Here is a 16598-nt window from a genome sequence, read left to right on the forward strand (position 1 = left end):
ATGAATATAATGAAGGGGAAAGGTATCATTCCTAATATCATAGAGAACGCAGACTTATTTAGGCAGTTTGTCTTTTAGTTAGGCTTCTATGTATATTCAGTAAAGTCAGTTTATCTACCAACTCCCCCCCCCCCCCACCTAAAAAAACCCCTTGTCCAGTGAAGCTGTCTCTAAAAACTAGTTTGGATTTAGCTGATGGGTTTACAGCTTTGTCACCGATTTAGGATTTTTAAAAAAATCTGAAATAAGATTACTACTCACCAACATTCTCCTCAGAGAGCCTTAAGATTTCCTGGAATTGTGGTTTTACCTAAAAACAATATAAGACACTACTTCAGGTTTCACGCATATTATAAGATGTTAATGACATTTGGGGCCTTCTACATAAAATACAGCACTTTAGAAGTGTACCAATCTGGAGACAGGTGTGGCAGATGTAATCATAAAAAGGTAAAGGTAGTCCCCTGTGCAAGCACCAGTCGTTTCTGACTCTGGGGTGACGTTGCTTTCATGTTTTCATGGCAGACTTTTTACGGGGTGGTTTGCCATTGCCTTCCCCAGTCATCTACACTTTTCCCCCAGCAAGCTGGGGACTCATTTTACCAACATACCTATAAACCCTTAACATCTGCCAGTTAAATAAAACACAATGGCTAGGGAGGACTATTTGTGTGAGGGGAAAGTAATTTGGTCAATTGACAAGTCCAAATGTTGCCAAATATTTTTAAAGAACTGTTATGAAACACTGATGCTCACTTTTAAAAATGTGTAATGCATTAACATAAATGTTCACAATGTTACAGGAATGAATGGGTTTATTAAATGGTTTGTATTTTATCTTTGTATTTTATCCTGGACAACCAGAGTCAGTCCAGAGTAACAGATTTAAAAAAATTTAAAAAAGAAAGGAAATAAGCTAGCAACAATTTAAAAAATGGCTGTTGTGCTAAGTAGACAGAAAGCAAATTTGTCTTTTTTAAAATGCCCGCTGCTATAGCTGTGCTGTACGTTTGCTGTGCAGCAAAATCTATTCCCGTTTCAGGACTAGGAGACAAAGCATCCTTCACTCTTATCATTGCTAACAAATGACATCAAAAGGTAAGCTGTTGCCTATGTAATGGACTTATGGAATACCTGACCATAGTCAAATGACAGGCAATTCACTGGTCAGCTGACAGATCCTTGACTGGGGTGCCAGCCTTAGCGATGGCAGAAGGAAAGGAGTTATTTCACAGTCGGCATGGACAGGCTGGAAAGAGGATAACGGGCCAAAATTTGTCCATGTTTGATGCCTGAAATGACGGTGTCACCTCGCTTCATGGCTGCGCCAGTTCTGATTATTTGCTACAAGTGCGCCAGATTGGGCAGGATTTAAATAAATTGATAAACTAAACCTACAGAGGTTTCCCGAGCAGTTATGTAGATGTAAAAGGTTTGCAAACTGATTGGGGGACATTCACGACTGTCATTTAGGCCCACGGGGTAAGGTTCTCCACACCTCCACATAAACAGAAAAGGTCCGCCTGACAGTGACTATTCTTTTCTAACTACAATCCTGTGGTTGAGCATTTTTAAAAACTGTAGCTGGCGAGCCTGACTCGGCAGACCTTGGAAGCTAAGCAGGGCGTGACTGACTGCAAAGGCTTTTAGCTAAGCAGCAAGAAATCAAGAGAGCTGCTAGGTCACATGACCAAGGCTGTGACATCAGACTGCTTAGAATTCTGGGGGATTTGAAAAAAAGAAAAGACGAGGCAGTGAGACAGCGAGCTGAGAGTGTTCAAACCTAGAGAGCAGATCTGTGAAGCAGCAGCCGGTTTGAGGGGAAACTGTTGCTAGAGACCGAATTCTGCTGGTTACCTCTAGAGAGGGAGGGTAGATAAATAAAAGGAGCCTCAAACAGGAAAGCTCCTTGATGTTAAAAGAGTTGCACACACATCTCAGAGAAAGCTTTTACTCGACTGAGAAAAGACTAGAAGTCTGGAAAGGCAGCTAGCCAAAGAGCCTGGGTACAGGCAAGGACAGTCCCACAGGTCAAGCGAAACTGAGGTAATTCTCACGGTGTATAGAGATTACCTGGAAATCCAGACTAAGAGAGTGTTAGGAACAACCGGAGATATTAGCAGAAGTGGAAGAACTTTGGGTGTTCTCAGAACCACAAAGTCACTGCGTAAGCTATGCCAATATAACACCTGCCTAGAGTACATTAAAGGGAAGCATCTTGAACTAAAACAAAAGTCTGTCCTTCGTCAATCTCCCAGCCCTGCCTGTGTTTGTGTGAATAAAGATCTAGGCTGCTTGCTGTTCAAAAGCTGTGGCGTGGTGCCTGAATTTCTGAACGAAAGACACAGAAGCAGTGTCAGCCAAAAAAGGGTATAAGCCAGCCTGGAGGAATGTACATTGCCAATCCACTTTAAAACAAAGCTTTGTTTCTATTTTGGCAGTGAGCTACCACAGAGATCCTTAGCTTTGTTTATTACAGCAGCAGTACAGTTGAAGGCAATGCCAAGGAAATGTTCAAACTATTGCACCATTGCACTCATTTCACATGCCAGCAAGGTCATGTTAAAGATCCTACCAGCTAGGCTGCAGCAGTATGTCGATCGGGAACTACCAGAAGTTCAAGCTGGGTTTCGGAGAGGTAGAGGAACTAGAGATCAAATTGCCAATGTTCGCTGGATTATGGAGAAAGCATGGGAGTATCAGAAAAACGTCTATTTCTGTTTCATTGACTATGCTAAAGCCTTTGATTGCGTGGATCACAACAAACTGTGGCAAGTCCTTAAAGAGATGGGAGTACCAGACCACCTCACATCTCCTGAGAAACCTGCATAAGGGTCAACTGTCAGAACGGGAAATGGAACAACTGATTGGTTTAGAATAGGAAAAGGAGTTCGACAAGGATGTATATTGTCACCCTGTTTATTTAATTTATATGCAGAGTACATCATGCAGAATGCTGGCCTGGATGAAGCACAAGCCGGAATTAAGATTGCAGGGAAAAACATCAACAACCTCAGATATGCAGGTGATACCACTCGAATGGCAGAAAGTGAGGAGGACCTAAAGAACTTCTTGTTGAGTGTGAAAGAGGAGAGCACAAAAGTAGGCTTGAAACTCAACATCAAAAAAACTAAGATCATGGCATCTGGCCCCATCACGCCTTGAAAAAAGAAGTGGAAGATATGGAAGAAGTGACAGACTTCATATTTCTGGGGTCCAAGATCACTGCAGATGGTGACTGTAGCCATGAAATTAAAAGACGTTTGCTCCTTGGGAGGACAGCTATGGTGAACCTGGGCAGTATAATAAAAAGTAGAGACATCAGCCTGCCAACAAAAGTCCGTATAGTCAAAGTGATCATATTCCCAGTAGTAATGTATGGCTATGAGAGTGGACCATAGGAAGGCCGAGTGCAGAAGAATAGATGCTTTTGAGCTGTGGTGCTGGAGAAGAATCTTGAGAGTCCCTTGGACTGCAAGAAGATCACATCAGTCAGTCCTAGGGGAAATCAACCCAGACTGTTCCCTGGAAAGTCAGACGCTGAAGCTGAAGCTCACATACTTTGGCCACCCAATGAGAAGGGAGCACTCCCTGGATCACATCAGTCAGTCCTAAGGGAAATCAACCCAGACTGTTCCCTGGAAAGTCAGACGCTGAAGCTGAAGCTCACATACTTTGGCCACCCAATGAGAAGGGAGCACTCCCTGGAGAAGACCCTGATGCTGGGAAAGACAGAAGGCAAAAGTAGAAGAGGACGGCAAATGATGAGATGGATGGACAGCGTTACTGATGTAACGAACACGAATTTGAGCAGACTTCGGAGGATGGTGGAAGACAGGAGGGCCTGGCGTGACTTTGTCCATGGGGTCGCAAAGAGTCGGACTCGACTGTGCAACTGAACAACAACAAAACAGTTGAAGGAAAAAGGGGGAGGGGGGGAGAAAGTAGATGTCATGGTAGAAAGGTAGTGAGTCAGAAAATTAGACAAGATGGAAAGGAAAGGAAAGGAAAGGAAAGGAAAGGAAAGGAAAGGAAAGGAAAGGAAAGGAAAGGAAAGGAAAGGAAAGGAAAGGAAAGGAAAGGAAAGGAAAGGAAAGGAAAGGAAAGGAAAGGAAAGGAAAGGAAAAGTCCCCTGTGCAAGCACCAGTCGTTTCCAACTCTGGGGTGACGCTGCTTCCACAAAGTTTTCATGACAGATTTTTTATGGGGTGGTTTGCCATTGCCTTCCCCAGTCATCTACACTTTCCCCCCAGCCAGCTGGGTACTCATTTTACCGACCTCGGAAGGATGGAAGGCTGAGTCAACCTTGAGCCTGAACCAGCTTTCGTTGGGATCGAACTCAGGTCGTGAGCAGAGCTTAGGACTGCAGTACTGCAGCTTTAACGTTCTGCACCATGGGGCTTTAATCAGGAAATGGTCTATGTCAGGGGTGTCAAACTCATTTGTTATGAGGGCTGGATCTGACATAAATGAAACCATGTAAGGCAGGCCATGTGTGTAACTATTTAAGATTAGGTAGCAGAGACGTAAACTGTATAAAGAACACAGACAAACACAAATATATTTTTTTAAAAACTTAAAACATGCTTAAAATGTTAGCACTCATTGGTCTGAAAGATGCTTTCTTTGTATCTCTCCCATGGGATCCAGGGAACTGGGCAAAGGAAGTGCTGGCTCTTTCCTTCCTTCCCCAGGGAATGGGGGGGGGGAGCCTCAGCCAAGAGAAGGAAGAGAGGCTTGGCTCAGTAGCTCTGCTGTGCAATTGAGAGAGCCTGGCAAAGCAAGCTCTCCACCCCCCCCCCCTTTCTCCCCTAGGGAGGAGCCTCAGCCAATGGAGAAAATAGAGACTTTGCTCTGTAGCTCCTATGCGATTGAGGAAAGCAAGCTGTTATGCAGAAGGAAGCAAGAGAGAGGGAGAAGGAGCAAATGACAGCCTGCTGCTTGGGGGCCTAATAGGAGGCCTCTGGGGGCCTGATGCGGCCCCCAACCTGCATGTTTGACACCCCTGGCCTATGTCATACAGGGTCAGCCCTAGTTGCTACTTGGACGGGAGACCACAGAGCAAGTCCAGGGTCGCTCTGCAGAGCCAGGCAATGGCAAACCACCTCTGAACGTCTCTTGCCTAAAAAACTCTGCAGGGTTCCCATTCGGCAGCTGTGACTTGACAGCTCTTTCCACCACCAGCGCTCTACTTGTTTCCCTGTATCAATACAGTGGCCTTATGAAGCCTTCCTTCGTTCTGTAATCCGGTCCAGACGTGGAGGCGTTTACCTTTGTATTTGTGAAGATTTTCCCAAAGGTCCTGCACAGTCGCCAGAAAAACCTCGAGAACTCATGCACGCAGGCTGTCGAGGCCACGTTGATTTTGCCAACAATTTCTATAAGCTGCGGCAACCTAAAAGAAGCAAGTTGCATCGGTTGTTTTTTTTTTTTAAATCACTGCTTGGGTAGGTTTCCAGCACCGTACCCACACACAGGCACATCTTGCACCAACACCCCATTGTTTTAGGACTTCTAGCACGATACATTTGAGACCGCTGAAGTAAAACTGTTGCTGTTCATCATAACAAATTACAAGTTTGCAAGCAGGCCCGGGGCTAGGGATGCTTACGCCTCTAGGCCACAGCCTGCTCCTCCCCTTTCCCACCACACGCACGCCGATGATGTCACAATGACGTCATTGCAACCCCTCCCCGACTTTGCCAAGGCCTCCTGAGCCTCGGGAGACCTCGGCAAAGGATGGCAGTGGTGTGGGGCTTGGGGAGAGGGGGCACCTCGTGGCGCGCCAAGGCCAAGTGGCGCCCTAAGCAGCCACCTACTTGGCCTACTCCCATGCGTTGGCCCTGCGTACAAGTTAAGTTTCACCTTTACGACCAAGGAAGTTTTATTCAGAACGCGAGCTTTTGTGCGCATGCACACTTCTTCAGACGAGGAATCAGGTATAATGAACAGAACTTCGTTGGTCTTCAAAGCGCCACTTGACTCCTACTTTGTTCTACCGCTTCGGACCAACACGGCCTCCCACTTGGATCTACCAAGTATACAAGTCGCGGGAGACTGAGAAGCACTATTCTTAATCCAAGGTTACATTCAATATTCTCAAAGGTAACACTGCTGGGCTATTCTCAAACACCGTCCAAAGCGGTATTGCAAATTTATTTATGCAACCGGTTTTGACTGTTTAAAAAAACCAACAGCATCAAGCGTTACCGCTTTTGCAAAGGACGATATCAGGGTGAGAAAAAAAAGAGCTTCCTACACATTGTGATTATTCAGAGGAATTAAGTGGGGCACAGGAGAAGAACTCACAGCTGATTAACCACCCACAGCAAGGTCTCCCAGCCTGTGGTACCCTCATGCTCCAGCTGATAATCGTAAAGCTGCAGCAAGACCGCCAGTTGCTCATGGCTTCCGATGATCGTGGCCATGTCCTGAAGAGGCGAGACGGGCCTCGGGAATCTCGTCACTGGAAGGAGACAAGAAACGACCACGAACCAAGATTCAAAATACCAGCTTTTCAGAGACCCGTTGGTTTTCTTCATACCAAAATGGATTACTCAGCCTGAGAGTTTTAAAGCAAAACTAAACGGGCCTAAGTCCTTGCACTGTGGTTTAATTCTAATTCACACATATCTTGCCTCCAGATTGGTGTAGTGGTAGAGCCCCGAGACGCTGTTTCGTGGGGACGGGGGACCCTGAAGAATAGGTCGAGGAGGAGCGTTAATGGTCTCAGGGAAGCGGAAATTATTAGGAAGGGAACTGAAAACAAATCAGCCAGTATCATAATGCCCCTGTGTAAATCGATAGTGTGGTCTCATTTGGAATAATGTGTGCAATTCTGGTCACCACACCTCAAAAAAGATACAGCATTGGAAAATGTGCAGAAAAGAGCAACTAGAATGATTAAAGGTTTGAACACTTTCCCTATGAAAAAAGGTTAAAACGCTTGGGGCTCTTTAGCTCAGAGAAACGTCGACTGCGGGGTGACATGATAGAGGTTTACAAGATTATGCATGGGATGGAGAAAGTAGAGAAAGAAGTACTTTTCTCCCTTTCTCACAATACAGGAACTCGTGGGCATTCAATGAAATTGCTGAGCAGTCTGGTTAGAACGGATAAAAGGAAGTCCTTCTTCACCCAAAGGGTGATTGACATGTGGAATTCACTGCCACAGGAGGTGGCGGTGGCTACAAGCATAGCCAGCTTCAAGAGGGGATTGGATAAAAATATGGAGCAGAGGTCCATCAGTGGCTATTAGCCACAGCATTTTATTGGAACTGTCTGGGGCAGTGATGCTCTGTATTCTTGGTGCTTGGGGAGGGGGGGAGTGGAAGGGCTTCTAGCTCCACTTGTGAACCTCCTGATGGCACTTGGGGTTTTTTTGGCCACTGTGTGACACAGAGTGTTGGACTGGATGGGCCACTGGCCTGATCTAACATGGCTTCTCTTATGTTCTTAAGTGAACAAAAATCACCTCTGCCCTTCCACTAGTGGAGGTTTACCATGGGTTCCAAGCCAATGAATAAAATGCCAACCATACTGACGTCCTCTTGGGCCCACCTTAACCAAAGAACAGGTGTGGTTGCGCATGTCTGTGCTGATCCCAGGAGAAGGCACTGTGATGTTTGTGATCATCATCTGACAAACCACAGCCCTTTTACTTCACTTGGAGCAGTGCTGGGCCTTTGCCTGTGTGTTTTTATGTTTCTGCTATCAAAGTGAAGCGGATGATGGAGATGGCGGGGGGGGAAGGTCACAAGTTAAGAATCAACAAATCTATTCATTGGTACGATTCCATTCGAATCATAGAGTTGAAAGGGATCTCCAGGGTCATCTTGTACAACCCCCTGCACAATGTAGGAAAGTTACAAATACCTCCCCCCACACAAAAATACAGCCCCAGTGACCCCTGCTCCATGCCCAGAAGGTGGCAAAAACCTTCAAGATCCTTGCCAAACTGGGCTGGAGAAAAATTGCTGACTGACCCCAAAGTGGCAATCAGCATTTCCCAAGGTATCAGACCAGCTCCTGAGATGGTATCATAGAATTGTATGGATCACACTAGAGAAGAAAAGAAAGGACGTTCTTTGGTTTGTATTTAGAAAAAAAACTAGGTAACTCTATCCTATCTAGAAAAAACTAGATAATTCTAGCCTACTTAGAACGCAACCTGTCTTCATGTAATTTTACATTTATTAGAGAAAATACCGTTGCCCAATTTCTAAATAAAAATTCACTGGGGGGGGGGGAAGGGGTGACAAATGTGTACCTTCTATCTGTGGGACTTCGCCCTGGAGCCTTGCTTTGCTGGTGAAAGGCGCATTCTGTAGCACCAGCGCAAAAAGCGAAGGAATCAAGGATTGCAAAGCGGAAAGGTACATGTGGAGCTTGTGTTCGTCCAACCCGTGATCTCCTTCCTGAAACACAAAGCAGGGCAAGCTGAGGCTTTGCTCTTTTACTATCGTCAGAGTCTTTTCCTCTCCCAGAATCTACTGGAGAAAGGCTGGAAAGGAGACAATGCGGACAGATAAAACTAAAAACAAAACAGGTTTTACACTGGGATTTTGGAGGAAGCGAGCTACGAGGCTAACTCAGCCTCTGATCAGGAAATCATCAATCCACTTTTGGGTCCCTTCTAAAAAGCCCTTTCATATGAAAGATGAAATGATATAAGAAACACTGGGCACAGTCCAGATGAAATTAAGCAATTCTAAGTCTCACTTACTACTAAATCAGAAAACGTAAGCATGCCAGCTTATCTTTCTTGATGAGTCTTGAAAGTGCTTAACTGTATCTGGATGACATCATTGTTGTTACAACAGTATCCAATTCCTTCCTCTGAAATCTAGGCCTGTCTCGTCATCTCTGCAGTGATGAGTTACTGAGGACTACAGAACAACATTTACTACAAAAATGTCTCTTAAATTTACCTTTCCCCATATACACCCCAGGGACCGCCTTTCCCCATATATGCCCCACAGGTCGTTGCGATCAGCTACGCAACACCTCCTGACCACCCCTGGCCCAAAGGACGTCCAACTTGCCTCAACCATGGCCAGGGCCTTTTCAGCCCTGGCCCCTGCCTGGTGGAATCAGCTCCCTATGGAGATCCGGGCCCAACCTGAGCTACTGCCATTTCGTAGGGCCTGCAAGACAGAGCTGTTCCGCCAGGCCTACGGTTGAGGCAGCGGCCGTCCTATTATTTCATCATTTGGCCTCCCTTGTGGTGACATCATGCTTTATTACAGTGCTATCCTATTGTTATTACCATCGTTTAAGGTGGGCCTACAACCGGTTATTGATACACTGTGCCCTGTCTGCCGGTGGTGCGTTTTATTTATTGTTTTTACTGTTAATTTTAATTTGGTGTTTTAACTTTGATACGTAGGTTTTTATTGTTATTTTTATATGTATGTGATCTGCCTTGAGCCCGTTTACGGGAAAAGGCGGAATATAAGCCTACTAAGTAAAACAAAAATTCCAGTGTAAAAGTTTTTTTTTTAAAAAATGAAATAAAAAGTTTTAAAATAAAAAAATCTTCTCAATAAGTTATAAAACAACTTGGGGCTCAGCACAAGTGTCAAGCTTCAATTTGTGTGCACAAATCAGCTATTTCATTCAATCTAGTAATAGGCAATAAACACGCCCAAGAGAAACTGAACAAGCTTCAGTTAATTTATAAGTTTATTATGTATCTTCTCAAGTCTTCATAAACAACAGATATTTTAGGTTCTTAGCTACATACATACAGCCGATGCAGTGGTTGGCTTATTCTTATAAGGCAGAGTACTGAATGATGCTGCATGTTAGAACCTCTAACGACTACGGTAGAAGAAGATGATACTGGATTTATATCCCGCCCTCCACTCTGAAGGGTCGCAGAGCGTCTCACAATCTCCTTTCCTTTCCTCCCCCACAACAGACACCCTGTGAGGTGGGTGGGGCTGCATAGCAGCTGCCCTTTAAAGGACAACTCCTACAAGAGCTATGGGCTGACCCAAGGCCATTCCAGCAGGTGCAAGTGGAGGAGTGGGGAATCAAACCCAGTTCTCCCAGATAAGAGTCCGCACACTTAACCGCTACACCAAACTGGCTCTCCTCAGTAAATGGTAAATACACTTAAAACCTAAAATGTCTCTATGAATTACAACATGCTCGCTCATCTCAGCTGTACCGTCAAAAGTCGGAAATGCTGAAACAATACTCACCCTGAGTAGTTTTTCAATTTTACTAAGCAATGTAGGTATAAGATGGGACTGCAAATTGCCCAGTTCGGTAGTCCAGGCAGCATAGGCAGGCAAGAACACCTGATGAGTTGCGCTAACTACTCGTTCTGAGGGATCGCCCAAAGCTGAGAGCAGCAGTTCAAAACCCTGGTAACAGAGAAAGGCCCCCATTTAGCAACATCCAGTTACCTGACTTGTATATACTAGGTATTTTCCAGATGAGCAAAAATACTACATGCCTGCTGGAAAGGGAGTTTTCAAATAGTTACTCTCAGACACTCAACTGCTTGAAAGGTCATTTGTTCTGAGACTTTCACAAGCATTATGAGGGGCCTAATGTCTCTCCTTCAGTTTGCTCTGGAAGAGGATGTTGGGGGCAGGGAGGGTCATTTTAGATTATAGGATAACTGGACAGGGGATGATTAGAGGTCACAAGGATCAGAGAACCTGCTGTGGCCTTCGTGTGATAAAGGGGACTTATGAGAAGTGAGGAACATACAAGGATGGGAAAAGCCCAGACGACTGAAGAAGAAATTCTTTTAAAAAATAAATAAATATGGAAATATTTCTTTGTGCTAGGGAGTGAACTCATCTGGATGAGGAAAAAAGAAATCTAGGAAATTGTAAGGTTTATATTTCGAGTTTAACATGCTAAAGAAAGGACAGACGACAACCCACTTCAAACGTGTTCAACTTACAGAGCAAAATGTGATGCAAAAATGAATACAAAACTCTGCCATTGATCGAAAAGGCTCTCTGACAGAGTTAGACGTGACCTTTAATTCGATAAAGGCTACACGAAGAATACTCTTGGGGCAGGCTATATATTTATCTGCCAGGTGGGTACGATGAATTCTAGGTATATATTACAATTTTTGGGGTTCTTTTTTGCAAAATCCACTTAATATTTGGGAAAGCGTACAAGATGTTAGATAAAAATAAGCAGGTCGCTGGCCACCAGCTTAGAACAAGCTACCAGAATTAGAAGTTTTACGAAACATTCCCTTCCTTGGGCTGGCTCTTGTCTTGGTGCCGAGCTTGCAAAGTATTTTGGGAGTGGGTTCATCAGCCCAACAGAACCGTCGCATGTGCGTAACTGCGATCAGATACTATACCTGTTGGTATTTGTCTGGATCATCAATGTAGCCCATGATGATGCCAAGGCTTTTGATCACAGCTTCTCGTACCAGATCTGTCTTATCTTCCATCAGCATTTGCTGCAGCATAGAAAGTACCAAAGAACTACGTATTTCTTTCTGAAAACACAGAAGCAGAGGTTTATTGTGTTACGTAGAAAGTGGGAACACAAGCATTAATAAACACTCTCAAAAACAAAGTACAATAACTGCTGATCTGTACAAGTGTAATGATAGAATCACAGAGTTGGAAGCGGCCTCCAGGGTCATCTAGTCTAAGCTTCCCCTAAGTTCACGGAATCAGCATTGCTGTCAAATGCCCATCTAGCCTCTGTTTAAAAACCTCCAAAGAAGGAAAGCCCACTACCTCCTGAGGAAACCTGGTCCACTGAGGAACTGCTCTAACTGCCAGGAAGTTCTTCCTAATGTTTCGCCAGAAACTTTTGATTTAATTTCAACCTGTTGGTTCTGGTCCAACCTTCTGGGGCAACAGAAAACAACTCCACACCATCCTCTATATGACAGTCCATCAAGTACTCGAAGATGGTGATCACATCACCTCTCAGTCATCTCCTCTCCAGGTTAAGCATACCCAGCTCCTTCAGTCTTTCCTTGCAGGACTTGGTCTCCAGACCCCCCACCATCTTTGTTGCCCTCCTCTGGTCGCATTCCAGCTTGTCTATATCCTTCTTAAATTGTGGTGCCCAAAACTGAACACAGTACTCCAGGTGAGGTCTAACCAGAACAGAGTAAAGCAATGCCATCACTTTGCGTGATCTGGACACTATACTTCTGTTGGTACAGCCCAAAATCACACTGGCATTTTAAGCTACTGCATCACACTGCTGACTCATGTTCAGTGTATGGTCCACTAAGACCCCTAGATCCTTTCTGTACATAGTACAGCTAAGGCAAGTCTCCCCCATCCTATAATTATGCATTTGATTCTTCCTACTAAATGCAAAACTTTACGTTTATCCCCATTAAAATTCATTTTATTTGTTTTAGGTCAGTTTTCCAAACTGTATCCTGACTCTGCATTTGCTACTCCTCCCAATTTAATATCACCTGCAAATTTAATAAGCATTCCCTCTACTCCTTTATCCAAACTGTTTATAAAGATATTTACGTTTATTCATCAAAAATAAAACTGCGGAGGCTTATAATTGAATAACCCCAAGGGCGTGCAATTAGGATACGCTAAAAAAAGCATTGGGCTAATTTAATACAGAAAGTTTTGCCATAGAGCTCCTCTTTCTCCATATGATTACCACCAACAGATATAACCAGTAATCAGACTTGGCGATTCTCTGTAAAGCTGTTTTGTAAGCCCAGTTCTGGCATGGGATGTCAAAACTAAGGGAAGCTTCAAAAGCAGTTTGTGGTACAACATATTCTGTTGGTCAAGAAAGAAACAAAAGATCAAATCTTCTGAACACGCCCCTTCTGTGCATCTAAACAGCTCTTTGGAATATAGACTATTTTAGACAACCTGAAGCCTGACAGAAATCTTACACTTAAAAGCGAGAGAAATATTCACAGCTAAACACAACACTTACAGGAAGATAAGGTGCTAACGCTCCACAGGATTCTGCCACTAACAGCCGCCTTTCTGGATATTTATGGTTGATCTGTTGGGAGCAAAACTTTAACTATTAATAGTTTACTCCTTTTGTTATTTGCTTGCACTTCTATGCATTCTTATGTTTCACCCACCGCACCTATAGCATTAATAAAAGCGATGCCATACTTAAAAAGAAGAACCCTAAGGAAGATTCCTTTTCACTTCGCTACTACGAGCTTCCATTCAGTGACAGAATTTGACCCACATTAAGCCAGGGCCGGCCCTTCCACTAGGCAAATTAGGCACTTGCCTACAGTTCCGGCCCTAGGGGGCGTTGAATTGGGTGCCCCCAGCACTTGCAGATGCCTTCCCCGCTCTCCCGCGGCCCTTCTTGTTCTCACCCTGGCTACCTTGCTCTCCCATGGCCCTTTCCATTCTCGACCCGACTTCCCCGTTCTCCCGCAGCCATTCTCGTTCCCGCCCCGGAGTCCCCGCTCTCCTGCAGGCTTTCCCACCTCCGTCTCTCCTCCCTTGCTGTGCGGGCAGTGGGTCTCCGCGCTGTGGAGAAAGGGGTTGGCAGGCAGCAGGCCTGCCTAGGGCGTTGTGCACCCTAGGGCTGGCCCTGCATTGAGCATTAACTGGGAATTCTTGGGGTATATACAAGAACCAAGCAAAGTTTCATGAATGGTTTCATGAATAAAAGTACCTACAAGGCAGTAAAGCGCTTTTATAATACCCCAATAAAACTATTTTGGTTGGGACAATTTCGTGGGTTCACTGAGTACCACAGTTTGTGCTACTACTTCTGCTTCATCTGTGTCGACACTCATGGCTTAAAGCCTTCCCTGGTGTACAATAACAGAGTGAAACACCCACAGATTGCCTGCCCCACTTCGGATGCCTTACTGCTGGCCTCAGTACCCCACTTGATGTGAGCAGAGGCAACCAGATTTAATATAAAAGCACAATTTAAAAAAACCCCTATGTTACATATAGTGGAAAGGCACTAGAAATAGAACTGCTGAGGGGCTACTTGAAAGTAAACTCGGAATAAAATGGATGTGGTGTATCCAATTACCTGCTCCCAACATTGTGGTAAAAGTTCTGCTTCTACACGTGTTGGTCCAACATGTCGTGCAAACGCTACACACCCCGTCAGAATCATTTGCCTGTAAAATAAGAATCTTCAGCCTACTGCAACGCTTGCATGAATCTTCAGCCAGTTAAAATGCTTGAATGAATCGCCAAGTATTTATTTATTTAGAGGACCAGTATCCTGCTTTCCCAGAGACCTGCTTAAGGGGGCTAAAAGAAGATGGAACAGCTTGAAAGGTCGGCTCAAGTAATAACAAGACGGTCAAAAACATAAGACAATGGCTAATTTAAACATAACATTTTAGAATATAAGAGCAGCCCTGCTGGATCAGACCAACAGTCCATACAGTCCAGCATCTTGCCTCACACAATGGCCAACCAGTTCCTTTGGAGGGCCAATAACAGGGCAAAGAGGCTGAGGCCTTCCCCTGATGTTCTCTTGGCACCGGGGTTCAGAGGATCAGTGCCTCTGAGGTTCCCCTCAGTAACTATGGTTAGTAGCTGCTGACAGACTTATCCTCCATTAATCTATCCAACCCCCTTTTAAAGCTGTTCATTCCTGTGGCCACTATATTTTTAACACTCTCTGTGTAAAGTAGTATTTCCTTTTGTCCACCCTAAATCTACTGCCCGTCATTCTTGTCTGCCCCGAACCATCGGATCATCATCGAATGTCCTCAAAATCTAGTATTTCGGGAGAGGAAGAAAAGGTTCTCTTTGCCAACTCTCTTCACCTGATTCATAATTTACAAACTTCTATCATGGCCCCTCCCCCCTTAGATGTCTCTTTTCTCAACAGAAAAGTCCCAGACTCTTCAACCTTTCCTCATGCGAAAGGTACTCCAACCTTTTCATCATCTTGGTTGTCCTCCTCTGTACTTTTTCCATGCCTTTTCTGAGACAGTGTGACCAGAAGATAACCTCCGTGAGATAATAATTAATAATAATAATAATAAAGTACTGTCCTAGGAAATGTGACAGACAACACCGTTGCACTGAAAGAATTTGTATCACCCAGGAACTTCACAGTCCTGGTAGTCTCGGCCAGGTCTCCAGTGAGGTCATATGACTGGCTTCCACTCCTCCTGTAATGTGAATCTGATGTCACATGCTTACAACTGAGTGAATTCTGAGTCCAGAAAGGCTGAAGACTGCTTGCATAGGGGAAAGAGCCAGGTTGTAAACTCATCAAAGCCATTCCTGCTCTCTGGGCGTTGGAAAATGTTGCACCCGCATTAGGCTCCTGGATTTCCCAAGGTTCTCATATACTGCCTATGAGGTGAGGGACCACAGTACCCACAGTTCAGCATATGCAACACTATGTCTTAGAAGTCAACGCACGAAGATCACCTCTGACCCATAAGGGGAGCCAGGAAAAGTACAGGCACATTCACAAAACAGGCCTTCATCAAAAAGTTGCTTCGATTTTAAAAGACAAAGAGCTAAAAGCACATCACGGGCCCCCACCTATTACAGATCAAACTTCTGCACGAGAGAAGACAGACATACCTTTGCTCGTCATCTGGCCTTTTTATCAAGTTGAATAGGATGTGGAGGAGCTGGTCTCTTTCTTTGGGTTCAGGATGGAGGCAAGCTGTACACAGTATGAGTGGAATCAGTTCCTAAAACAGGGTTGAGGGGGGAGAAAAGGTGAAGAGACATCAAATGATAAGGTTCCTTGACAAACATTTAAGACCTGAAGAGAAGCAAAATGAAGTCTAGTCACTAGAATCAAATTGCACACATACTTGCGCACTGATTTCTTATAGGCTGATCTAAAAATGGTAGTGACCGATGTGCTATTTGTTGGCTCCAGCAGCAACTGAAAGACAGTGTTAGAAACTTTGATTTCCAGCATCTAATACTTTGTTACTGGAAACTGAAGAAAATAAATTGGGTTGTTTTTTTTAAAAAAAAAGGCAGACACAATTGCAGCTAAGCTAGTGTGATGCATTTAAAAAGTGTCACCTGCTAGACCATAACGTCAGATCCACTTATCCCAGTACACTGACACAGGCCCAGAGAGTACACAGAAGTTCGTCCTTCACGCCCTTGAAGTGAAAGGATGAATTCCCAGCAGTGTCCCCTCTAAGCCAGGGGTGTTACAGCATACTCAAGATTGCGACAGCACAGACATTGTCTCCAGATTTTATGCAATTATTCAGAACAAGAGATGTCAGTTATCAGAAACTGTTAACTAAACAAAATATTGCAAGAACGCTAATCTTTTAAGCTTATTTTAAGTTTTATTTTTTAAAAATCTTTACTTGTGTTTTATCTGTGTCTTTTATAAAGTTTGTATCTCTGCTACCTGACATTACATTTTATGATACACAGGGCCCGGCTCGACAAGGTCTCCTTTATGTCAGATCTGGCCCTCATAACAAATGAGTTCGACACCCCTGCTCTAAGCTGAGTTAATGCGAGCTAGCTCACAGCTTTTTAGCCTCCGGCTCACACATTTTTGTCTTAGCTCAGGAAAAATGGTCCCAGAGCAATCTAATTTCTGCTGCAGCTCACAACTTTAATGCCTGTAGCTCACAAAGTGGTTTTGCTCACAAGACTCCACAGCTCAGA

At 44.4% G+C, this 16598-nt stretch overlaps 1 protein-coding gene across 1 annotated transcript in view; it reads right to left on the reverse strand.

The window, feature by feature from the left end:
• Window positions 1-16598, reverse strand: part of RELCH (RAB11 binding and LisH domain, coiled-coil and HEAT repeat containing) — a 79284-nt gene that overhangs the window by 28138 nt on the left and 34548 nt on the right. Inside the window, exons 11-19 of the mRNA XM_060244279.1 lie at window positions 15531-15643; window positions 14005-14095; window positions 12922-12993; window positions 11342-11482; window positions 10209-10373; window positions 8270-8417; window positions 6310-6466; window positions 5272-5395; window positions 262-310 (exon numbers count right to left, since the gene is read on the reverse strand). Coding sequence (XP_060100262.1) covers window positions 262-310; window positions 5272-5395; window positions 6310-6466; window positions 8270-8417; window positions 10209-10373; window positions 11342-11482; window positions 12922-12993; window positions 14005-14095; window positions 15531-15643 — 1060 coding nt within the window. The remainder of the gene's footprint in view (window positions 1-261; window positions 311-5271; window positions 5396-6309; window positions 6467-8269; window positions 8418-10208; window positions 10374-11341; window positions 11483-12921; window positions 12994-14004; window positions 14096-15530; window positions 15644-16598) is intronic.

This window comes from Heteronotia binoei, chromosome 7, assembly GCF_032191835.1.
Source record: "Heteronotia binoei isolate CCM8104 ecotype False Entrance Well chromosome 7, APGP_CSIRO_Hbin_v1, whole genome shotgun sequence".
In the NCBI taxonomy this organism is placed as follows: domain Eukaryota; kingdom Metazoa; phylum Chordata; class Lepidosauria; order Squamata; family Gekkonidae; genus Heteronotia; species Heteronotia binoei.